Source organism: Anneissia japonica, unplaced genomic scaffold (assembly GCF_011630105.1).
Source record: "Anneissia japonica isolate Jap-2015-1 unplaced genomic scaffold, ASM1163010v1 scaffold288039_len1115542_cov189, whole genome shotgun sequence".
In the NCBI taxonomy this organism is placed as follows: domain Eukaryota; kingdom Metazoa; phylum Echinodermata; class Crinoidea; order Comatulida; family Comatulidae; genus Anneissia; species Anneissia japonica.
The window spans coordinates 175,485-187,984 of NW_022726160.1; the positions used below are offsets into that span (position 1 = coordinate 175,485).

A 12,500-nucleotide genomic window follows, 5' to 3' on the forward strand; every position below is an offset into this window, starting at 1 on the left:
GTCATATACAGTGCACCAAGACCCTGTAATTCTGAGGCCCTTCCAATGCGGGACCTTTTTTTCAAATTTCCAACTAACAATTCTCAATCTTTTTACCTTCTCAAAGGTGGTCTTAAGGTGGAATAAGAGGTGAAATGTACTTGATAAAGGCTATGTTAAAACATGAGCTATGCTAGTTAACGTTAATCGCGTGCTGTTAAAGTGCGCAGTCTAGTGAACGCCAGTGTTAACAAGCAATCATTGGCATATGATAATCTACCAACAGACCCCAGATTAGCGTGCACCACTGCGTTACGACACATACATCAATGATTTTTAATGCTGGCTTGGATTTTACCAATCACAAAACAAGTCTAGGCTGAAAAATATTACAGATTCTGTATTTCGTGCAAATACTTACAGTAGCGTTGCGTTAATCGTACAATGTGCTCATCTTGCTATTCCTAGTAAACCACTGATTAAGATAAGAATGGCATTAGTTAAAAGAGAATAGAGAACCACATAGCAGTTGACTAAGCCAAGTATCCTAGATTCTGGCAATAGTCAGCACTTTATTATAAAAATGTGTGTAATCTTTAATTCCTGTCTTTATTACAAACTACTAACATTTTTTTGTTGAACAATGATTAAATAATATGTATAAAACAAAAACCATCAGCACAAAACTGGGAGAATTGAGAATTATATTAAACAAAATAATTGGATCAATCATTATAGTATAAACCGTATTAATTTAACAATCTTATAATAACATACATAACAACTTTTGCAAGCTTTCTTATCCATCCACTTCTCATAGATAACTAAATTATTACTGCTTTGTTGAGAATAACATAACAAATTATCAAATAATAATAGTGCATTTATATTATATGGCTAATTTCTATTATACAGTATATAAAAGGTGCCTGTTTGTAAATAGTATGCTTGTCAAAATGGCTGGAAATTGCACTCTCAAATTTAAATTGGAATGTGTTTTTCTTTTTTCTCCATGTTTTTAATTTGAATTTTAATCTGCTTACTGTATGTTAATTTTTTTGCTCAGAATATGGACAACACACCCAAGCGTGAACTGGAAGCGAAGTTACGTGATCATAAAGAAAAGTTGTTAAGTGAACAAAAGGAAGCAGAGGGGTGTTTACTGGAACAGCAGAAACAGGCACAGAGATTAGAATTGCGCATGTATCAAAGACGACAGCTCCGGATAAGACACACATTAGAACAAGATCAGCTACGTGAGGTATGTGCACATTCATCTAGGGGTCCTGAGTTGGAAGAATCCACATCTGGGAGATTTGTTTAAATGATCTTTCTTAACACATCAATTTTTTTTTGCTGCGGATGGGAATACCCATTGGCACTGACTTCAGGGAGACAATTCATAATAGACACAAAATTTATATTTAGGCCAACGTGTAACACTGACTTACCTTGGCATTTAAAAGTAGATTTGTGATTTGTAATATCAATGTACCCACAATATTCTGATATTTATTTGGAGAAGTGATAAAATATTGATGCATCTTTAGCCTATCCCTGTCCCCCTAGGTCACAGCGTACGATCATGAAATATAATTTTTTTTATAAACACACAAACACACACACATAGAATTAATTGACACATGGGCCCACCTAATGTAAATTTTTTCCTGGATCTGCACCTGTACCTGTATTATAGATATTGTAATGTATATTAACTAACAATATAAACCATAGCCCTGGCACAGGTCTGGTTAATTAATTCTTCCCGTTTAAAGTTAAAGGATGCATGTCTCTGTAAATTAAAATTGAATTTATTTTTGTTTTGAAGGAGTTAAACAAGAAGCAAGTTGTTCAAGAGATGGAGCATGTTATGTTACAGCGTCACCATGAGTTGACACAGGACCTTGAATATCGTCACATTCATCACATTCAAAGTTTACGAACAGAACAGATGCAAAAACAATTCCATACAGAATTGACGAATCAACATGAATATGAACGTCAAGCTGAGAGGGAATTGAGGAAAAAGCATGGAATGGAGATGAAACAACAACCCAAGAACCTCAAGGTCAGTAAACTCCCACACTATTTGTTTTAGTAAATACTGAATCATATATTTCTTTGGGGTGATTTTACCTATCTGACGTGTTATCGAATACTCAAAAAAATCTGTAAGTGATTCAGGTAGGAATCGAACCCATGACCTCCAGATAACTAGCCTGGCACCATAACAACTAGACTACCGAGCTTGAGCTTAGTGGCTAGTTTTGAATCTGATTCCCAAGTAGCAGCGGGTACTGCAAATGCAAACTTTTAAGACATAGCTTTCAGGCTTTTGCTTCCAATCTTCAAAATTATTTCGTTTTACAAAATATGTTAAAAGTCGATAATTCAGAGGCTTTGATTTTTTGTGCTGGGTTTTTTTTTTTAGGCAAAAGAGCAATCTATAAAAAAGCAATTTCATGAAGCGTGTAAAACTCAGTCAAAGCAGTACAAGGCATTAAGGGGGCAAACACTAGCAAATACTCCGAAAGAACAACAGAAAGCGGTTGAAAAGAAATTAAAGGAAGAAGAGAGAAGAAAAATGGCAATCTTAGGAGACCAGTATAGTCAGAGTATAGCTGAAATGCTTCAATCTCAATCAGTAAGTAATAAATATGAATTTATTACAACCTTATGAACCTTGGGCAATGTTATTATGACCATTATCATCTTTCAAGAAAGTATAATACATACTCCAAGTATTGAAGTACACGCCATCGTGTTGGGATTCAATATTTCGACATTAATTATGTCATCATCAGGAATGATCTTTCATCATCATTATTGTTCACCATGTCACTGTCATCATCATCGTCGTCATTATTGTCACTATTATTCTCATTTAGTCATTATTCATCGTTATTATTGTCATCGTCATCTCTAATGTCATTGTCGTTATCATCATCAACATTGTCAATATCATTATCATAGCCATTATTATCCTCCTCTTTCAATTCTCTCCTCTTCCATTTCTTTTTTTCTATTCCTATTCACTTCTTTTTTCTTTCACATTCCTCTTGCTTTTACATCCTCTCACACTTTCCACTTCATTTACTTTAGTTTTCCATTTCCTTCTCTTCCAATTTTCCTCTCCCACTTCTATGTTATCATCTTTCTTACACCATCTATGTCACTACAACATGTTGCAAATTAACTGTTTCTTCATCTTCAGTACTTAAATACTTCTTTATTATCTATGTAATTTTAAAATTCTAATTTGATTAAAGATGGGAAACATGACAAGAATTCACCTCATTATGTGTTTATCATCGCAGTTACACCATCTATGCCACTACAACATGTTATTAATCAAAAATTTCTTCTTTAAATTGTCTTCAGTACTTCTTTATTATCTATATAATAAAGAAATACTGAAGATGAATTTAAAAAAGAAATTAGTATTCAGTACTTCTTTATTATCCATATAATTTTAAAATTATAATTCAATTAATTTGTTGAGAAGGATTATTAAGAGGGCGTTTATTCGAGGGAAGTGTTTATTCAAAGGAGGCATTTTTTTAGTGTGTGTGGGTGTATGTGTGTGTGTTACAACTCATAATTACCTTTAAAATATGTTATTGCATGATCATAAAGACTTACTGTTTATTTGAGAGAAGCGTTTATTCCCAATGAGGCTCTGGATGGGGTGTTTATTCAAAGCATGTAGTTTATTCGAATAAATATGGTAAACAAAAACATGGCAAGAATTCACATTATTATGTGTTTTATCATTGCAGTTAAAATTAGATGAGAGCCAGGAGCGAGAAGCACAAGACTTGAAGCAAGATTTACAAAAGGAACTGGAGTTACTAAGTGCATACCAAAGCAAGACCAGAAAACAACTGGAAACTCAACATGCTAAGGAACTCCATGAGCTAGAAGAGAAGGTTTCCCTCAGGAGAGTTATGCTTCAACAGAGGGTAAGGCGCTGTCTACTATTGCTGTTATATTGCGAATGTTAGCGTTGACATAAGGCGCAAAATATATTGATATTAGTCCTACATTTCAATAATAATAATAGCAAGTCAAATCAATTTTTATTGAGCATCTTTGTAGCGTTTCTGCAAATTTTCCACAGATATACAATACTGTAAAAATGTTTTGAAGAAGAATAACTGTATTCTAATTTTTTAAAGAAATTTTATTATGCTAAAATCTAAAAATTTTAACCATTCAATTAAAGTATTGCTCAATTTAAAGGATCAAACAAATTATCGAATAAAATTCACTAGAAAATCTGTAAATTGAAATCTGTTTAATCCATTTACAGTAGAACCCCTCCTTTGGGACACCCCTATTAAGGGTACACTTATTTTGGCTGTGAAGTGAGGAAACACTACGACCAACCCCTATTCAGGGGACACCCCTATTACTGTATTTCTACTGTATTTTCGATTAAAGATTGTATTAATTAACATTGCCATCCTTCGTAAATCATTTACATGTTCTCTTCCTCCAGATTGAAGAAGAAACGGTTCGATTACAGGCAGATAAATCGGAGCGTATTAGAAGGCGTTTGGAAGCTCAAGGCAGTGAAATGACAATGTTTGATGAAGAGAGTTTGCGATTAGGATTCAGTGCCATGTCTGTGGAAGAAATGAAAAGCCAGGATGGAACAACAGACGGAGTGAAACCTTCCCCCTCCAGGAACAGTATGCAGTGGTTGGACAGTTCGTATTCAGCAAACAGTCTCAATACAGCTCTTTTGTAGCCTCAGTCACATTTTGTTGCGCAATCATTCTTCCCTTAATGAAGTTATCTGAGGTCATCAACCTGCAAACCAATGTGGAGTCGTCTGCCAACTTGTGTTGAGTTGTCCACTAAAAGTGTGGCGTCACCCACCAAATTGTGTAGTGTCGTCCGCTAACTTGGTTGCCGTCATCCGCTAATCAGTAAGCTCAGGTTTAGCTGTGTTGTAATCAGAAGCGGTTGGTGTTGTATGAGATGTGATTAGACGGAGTTGACATTTCTTATCTAGTTATTTATCAAACATGAAGCCACTCTATGTACTGTATTTGTATTGCATGTGGTTTTCTTTAGTCTTCAAAAGAAAATATACCCAGAATTTTAGCTGCCAATTTTCAAATTGCTCTAACGATATCCGGTGTATTAGTTCTAATCCTTTAAAAAAAATTTACCAATTAAACATTTAAATCTGAAATGCTTCTATTAACAAAAATCCCTTGCTGTGTGTACATTGTATGTAATGATAGACAAAGTTAAAGCTACATTTCAAAGATACTACCTTCCTTACACTACAGTATCTTTCATCACCTAAACTTAGCAATTAATCCATAAACTTAAAGGATAAACTGAGCAGATAATCCGCAAGTTGATGAGAAAAATAGCAATTAATCCATAAATTTAATGATAAACTTAGTAATTAATCCATAAGTTTAAGGATAAACTTAGCAATTAATCTGTAAGTTTAAGGATAAACTTAGCAATTAATCCATAAGTTTAAGGATAAACTTAGCAATTAATCCATAAGCTTAAAGGATAAATAATTTTTATTGATCCCAATTCTGTAGGAGAGCTGTATAAATTCTACTAATAAGTATAATATGTGGATGTTGTTATTAATCCCTGTTATTTATTGGAGTCCACATTAAGCAAATTGTGTCTTCCACATAAGATATTTACTGGTGTGGACTTAAGTTTACCATATTTCTGGATAGTTTCATTGCTGGATTATCTTAATACCAGATAATCCTATTTGATTTTAATGTGTTTTTATAGCGCATAGTAATAACGTAATATCTATGCGCTTGAGTGAAACTAACAACAATGATAATAAAGATTTTCAACAAAAATATAATAAAATTCTTAATTTTATCATAAAAAACTAATATATTACTTTAACTAAACGTGTCAACAGTTGCCTACCAGGAGCTTATTTATCCTTTGCTCATTTATTATTTTTCTTGCTGCTTGGTGACCATCTCCCCCTCCCCTCGCTGCTAAGATCACTAAATGAGATTGCCAGTAATAGTTAATAACAGATTAACCAATACTCAATAATCCTGTTGCTGAATTAACTTTCTACCAGATAATCCTAATACTGGATAATCCTAATACAGGATAATCCTAAAACTGGATAATTATATTACCAGATAATCCCATGCTGGATAATCCTAATGCTGGATCACCCACTACCAGATACTTGCTTAATTCTCCTTCGACTGAATATCCTAGTTCTAACTAATATTACAGGAATACTACCAAATAGATCTAGTATATATTCTGGATGTTAAGTCTAATCCTTTTGAACTTTCAAACTTATTTAATAATTAAAGTGATTTAAAAAATATCCAACATAATTCAAAGAGAGCAATTACTCATTAATAATGATATTTGTAATGATACAGGCAAAGCTTTGTCCAAATTTAGTACCACATTTTATGGGACATACATGTATTATGATAATTATTATCATGCCCATATAATGGGCATATCACAGATACTTGTCACTGAAAGTTTGATTGTGTTGACTTAAGTATATTTTAGATACAGTACAATAAACAGAGAACAACCTGCACATATTTTGTTTTAGCTGAAATACTATAATATTTTCCTATTGGGCAATTTATCACTTAATGGGTTTTCATAGTTAACCCACCTGACAAATTCCTAACCATACCTGTATGTGCAGTGTGTTTTGAAAAGTGTTAACAATAATCAGTATGAAACAGGGGACAAGTGTTTGAATTTATAATTATTACTACTAGCACAAAAGTATTGATGCCCCTGTATGGTTTATGGACTTTGTTTAAAAAATGTGGATTGGTTGTGTAGAATACAATATAATGTCCTACATGCACTGATACTTGAGATTTGAAACCTATATATAGGCTCCTATCTATAGCTAATGTCCACACTGCCAACTTAAAAAAGCTGCTGGTCCATGCAAGCTTGACCACTAGCAGTCAAACAATGACCACTTGTTTTTATTTTCATGACTACTGAACTTTTCTGCTTGAATACTGGCATTCATATGATTGCTTGCCTATTGTGTCTGACCAATATTTTACACAAAATGGCCACTTGTTTTTACATCCATAACTACTGAACTATTCTGCTTGGTTAATGGCCAAAGGTTGTCATTTATTGTTAACCTCCATGACAACTGGACTATTCCATTTTCCATTCTTAAGTAACAGGAGTGCTACATACCTCTGTATCCTAGTGAAAATATAGACTTGATTGTTGTACTCAGGTGGTGCTTATTCATTGGAGGACAGTTGTGGCGTGTGTCCCAAATGAGGTTCTACGCTGCAGCCTTCCTGGATTACATGAAGGAAGGTGAAGGGCTAGAATTAATGGGAACATTCACAACCGAATTTTGAAATGTACATATAAAACAGAGAGTGTATTGAGTTCAACATAGCGTTGGTGTAGTACAAACCATGTTCTGAATCAGAAAATGCCTTAGTTTTGAACAGAGGAAAATATGAATGTGATTGAAAAAAACAAGTTACCTTCCATCATTGTCTGTGGCTGCTTGGCACTTTATACTCATTATATTAAACCTTCCATAATTCAACATTCTAATTAAAATTAATTTACTAGCTCCTATTTTACCATTTCTAATTGTAGACTCAAAACATATTTCCCTTTTCTTTCTATTGAGCTAGTCAGAAAAATTATGTCTAACTTTATATACTCATCATGTGTGATGTCATTATGACTATATTTAGGCACGTGATGTTTTTGTCAAATAAGATTTGATAGCTCTGACAGGGCTTTGTATTTGGAGCAGGTTGACCCGTTTGTGTGAATGTGGCTTAGGATGTTTTAAATTGAGGGAGAAAAAAAAAACATTACTAATAATTTACTATCTATAAGTGTTTTACTTATTATTCATTTTTCCATTAAATGGATCTTTTTGGGGCGTCGAACTTAACAGCTGACCAATCAGATCAGCACCAGGAATATGCGTTTTAGTTGTCCCATAAATGCAAATGCTTACCTACGTTTATTCTGTTGTTTTTGTAGCAACAATATTCAAGGGGTGGAGCTTAGCAGAAGATCCACTGAGCTACTAAACTTAAGCTCTGTATCCACTCCCTCAATTTTTCTTTGACGTAAAATGGTTGTATGCCCATATATATATAGTCATGATGTGCCTATATATGGTCATGATGTGATGTCATCATGACCATATTTAGGGATGTCACATGTTTTTGTCAATAGAATTTTAGTCTGACAGGGCTTAATGTTCTGTTTACACTATTAATTTTTCTTTGACAAAAGGTGTATGCCCATATATAGTAATGATGTGCCTATATATGGTCATGATGTGATGTCATCATGACCATATTTAGGGATGTCACATGTTTTTGTCAAATAAAATTTGATAGTCTTGTCATGGCTTAAGATATCAGTTAATTGCTTATTAAACCATACATAATGAATCACATATTTATACCATACATTTACTGAAGAATATTTATAGTTCTCTCGTGTTCACCTGTAATGTTAATGCAGCAGATAAACATAAAACAAATGTAATAACAGTCCACTACTAACAATATATAAATGTTAGGCTCTTAATATTTTTGTTTGCTGTTTCTCTTAAGTTATGTTGCTCTATGAAGTAGTTTTAATAATTCTTCTAAACATTATTTGCTCTCAAGTTTTTCTTGTTGTTAGCCATTGTTTTAAAATATTGTATTCATATTTTCATGAGAGTTGTACCTGCGAAAACTTAGTACCCAATGATGAATAATAAAAACCGATATTTCAATTAGTTACCAAAGAATTGCTCACAGTAGCTTGTATTTTTTCACATAATGCATTAACCATTTAAATACCTCTTTAAGTTTATATCCAGAATTTCTCTCTAAGATTTATTGTTTTGAATCATTATTGGTATTAATTGTAATTATTACCTCATTGTTAATATTTCATATCTTATAGATGCTGAATTTATTTGCCTTCCCGTATATAACACTTCCCAAATTTATTTAAAGTCAAATTATAGGTGATGTTGGCCGATTTTTGGGGTTTTACCAGGTCTTGTTCTCGTACTTTTCCTTAAAAAGTCCATGGGTTGCTTAATAAGTAGATACATGTAACCAATGTAGCCAAAGCATTGGATAAGCGTTAGTACAACCATGGTACAACGAGGGATGTAACTGAAAAAGCGCCCTCATAAGGCATGTCATTGCAAAAATTCAGTAGTAGCTGCTGGTTTGTTTTTTTTTTTTCTTTTCCTAATTTCGTTCTGGACATAAAACTGTTGTTGAAGTTTGTGTCTATGTATTAATTGAATCAAATGTTTCCCACAAAAGCAACTAAAACTGTTGTCATCCCTACTATTGTTGCTAAAGAATTATCTAATACTATTAATATTTCTGTTGTCATTGTGATACAGTTTGCTTTGGAAATATATGTTGCCATAGTGACTTGTTGCTATGGATATATATGTATCTATGGACATTATATTTTAATTGTTTTTATTTACATAAATTATTCAGGGTATTTAAATCATTGGAAGCAACAATTCCAATTCATATTTGTTAATATATGTTTGTGATTTTCATATTTAATATTCAAACCACTTACTTTTCTTGGCCTAAGGTTAAAGGGTTAGTTTCATAGGAAAACGTGTACATATAGCATATACAGCCATATATTTACCAGGTGATATGTAACATGTGATATCCCAAATGTATAGCAACTACCCTGGACTTGCGGGGTTATGTTAAATTCATCTACATTTTGTACAAAGCTATATTCCAATGTAACTAACGATCAGTATATGTTAACCAATCTTTTAATTTCCCAACAAAAGTTTTATTACTAAACTCTGTTACCAATTCGTTATCATTTCTGAGGAGAGATGAGTGAGAAAGTACAGATCCATTAAATGCATTTTACACTACGATTTGAGTTTTGAATTCTGTTTTAAATCAGTACAAAAGTAAGCAATCAATCAATTATTTGCTGCCTATAGTATATGACCTTTGGACTGATAGTAAATCGTGTTTTATTGCAGAATAATTAATGATATTGATATAAAGTTACACTTTATTCAATATTTATTATTCAAAATATATTTTCCATATTCAACAAATGCGGATATGGCCTTTATAAATTCATAAATATCTGCGATAGATAATAATAGTGATACACTGTATAATCAATGTTAATATATTTTATTCAATTACTACAAGTAAAATAACAAAGATAAAAGAAACGAACTGACAGGAAGCAGTTGTCCTTGGAATATGGAATCAGCATAAATACATAGAAGCACATGCAATTTGTATTGTTTTTCACATTATATTCTGAATGCGTAGCGAATAAATAAAAGTATACATTTGCATATTTATCTATTAAAAATGATATGTAAAATATAGCGCATTGTGGTCAGATCCCATTGTACTCGTCGTTTAATACAGACCTTGCTGTAACTTCATTAATCTGGTAAGCGATCATTACACTTGTTTTACAATTTGTTTGAATACAGTGCCGTATTTATTCAAATAAACTCCCCCGGGCGTTTATTGTTGAAAAAGTTTTTTGAGGGGCGTTTATTTTTTAGGTGTAAAATGGATACGTATGTACTCAAATAAACGCCCCCTAATTTCATTGTAAATATGGAACTGCAACACATAATTACAAGTAGTGTATGTACCATCAAAATGTGTTATTGCATGATCATGAAAACTTATTAACCCCAACCAGGTTAGAAACAATGTAATTGGAGAATGATACTTCCATTAGTTTTGTTTATAGACATTTAGAGGGCTTTTATTCGAGGGAGGCGTTTATTCCAAATGAGGCTAGGGTGGTGGTAGGAAAGTTTATTCAAAGTGGGGCGTTTATTTGAATACGGTAATTACTTGGTGTTGGTTAAATACTTGTGGTGCACAACTCTGGTTTAGAAAAACAAATCAGGATTTGTTTACATGCTACCGATTTCTTCTATTTATTGTGAAAGAAATCTTGCAAGCTACAATTCTCTCTCTTGGCCGGCCAGTGTGTTTTGATAAGAATTATGATTATGAGTTGCAACTTTGATCAGTCCATGCGGAGAAGTCCTGGAACTTGCAGCTACTGTATTAGACTGACCACTTGCTATATCAGCTCCACTGCAAAGACGGAAGTGGGAACCTCTACGTGCCGGTGATCGACTTTATGGCAGTGGCGGGGGAGGAGTGAGGGAATCATCCTCCGTTGGACAAGCCTGGACCCCCTTCCCTGTCGTGACCCCCTTCCCTGTCGTCCGACGTCACGACGTGGTCGTTGAAACAGAAGTAATAATTTGCCTATCAAATTAACGTTATTTGGATTGCCAATCCTTAATATTGTGGTCTGAGAGCACAATTTGGGCCATACTAAAAGTCATAAAGACTCTCCCTTGTATTCTACCAGGGATTTTTATTCTGGGACCCTATCAAGGCTCTAGTCGGCCCCTTGGTTCGGACTCCCTGTTGTCATTGGCACATTTCTGAAGTCACTGCTGCCCTATAGTACAGCGTTTGCTTAAGCTGTCACTGTTGTGTTGTGGATGAGTTTGTATTCGTCATAAAGTCCTCCGTTATCATATATCAAATCAGATAAATGAGGAATAATAATCGGCTTGTCAAGTGTATTGACAGATCAGGCTGTCTCTTATACACATCTAGATGTGTATAAGAGACAGGTTTTATTACTAAACTCTGTTACCAATTCGTTATCATTTCTGAGGAGAGATGAGTGAGAAAGTACAGATCCATTAAATGCATTTTACACTACGATTTGAGTTTTGAATTCTGTTTTAAATCAGTACAAAAGTAAGCAATCAATCAATTATTTGCTGCCTATAGTATATGACCTTTGTTACATATTAAGGAAAAAAAATTATATATAGGCCTATATATGTATATATATGTATAATATAATATAATATAATATAACATAATATATGCAGTAATATAAGAAAAGTTATGATTATGGCCGAAAACTCCTGTTTCGGTAAACTGTAATCTTTAAAACATTAGAGGCTGGGCCGGCCCCTCTTCAAATCTGCCTTGAATCTGCCGCTGATTACTGAACTACTAGGCCTATTGCTGCTACACTACTGCTGGTACTATACAATATTAAATAGTTAAATTTCTTGACGTTTGGGCCTACAACTGAATTTCATTTAGCAAATAAAAACAGGCCTGTTCTTTGCCTTGTGGCGAGCCTTGTACAGCAGGGCGAACATGTTTAAGAAGGGCTGAAGGTGATTATTCCTGTTCATCTATTAACAAATAAGGGTTTCTATGCTAATAATAATATAATAATAATAATTATATATATATATATATATATCTTATATAGTGTTTATTATATATAATGATATATAATATATGATTATAGTGATATTGATGATCATGATAATAACGACAATGATAACAATAATAATAGGGCAATAATGGCAGTAGTGTCAATTAATGTATGACAGTTTTAAATCGCAACAATATCCCGATGACGATAAAGTA

General features: G+C 33.3%; 1 protein-coding gene and 1 long non-coding RNA gene across 3 annotated transcripts in view; both read left to right on the forward strand.

Annotated features, from left to right (window-relative positions):
• The window catches only part of LOC117113059 (serine/threonine-protein kinase TAO1-like), a gene marked incomplete in the record, with an annotated part of 35,148 nt that extends 27,306 nt beyond the window's left edge, over positions 1-7,842 (forward strand). For both annotated transcript variants that reach the window (XM_033256287.1, XM_033256289.1), the window contains 5 exon segments: positions 1,046-1,240; positions 1,811-2,050; positions 2,414-2,626; positions 3,762-3,944; positions 4,484-7,842. In XM_033256287.1, the coding sequence (XP_033112178.1) occupies positions 1,046-1,240; positions 1,811-2,050; positions 2,414-2,626; positions 3,762-3,944; positions 4,484-4,735 (1,083 nt within the window).
• A 31-nt stretch (positions 7,843-7,873) lies between these two features.
• LOC117113060 lies at positions 7,874-11,771 on the forward strand. The gene is made up of 2 exons (XR_004446139.1): positions 7,874-9,819; positions 11,678-11,771. It is a non-coding gene; the product is annotated as an uncharacterized LOC117113060 (long non-coding RNA).
• Positions 11,772-12,500: the final 729 nt, after the last annotated feature.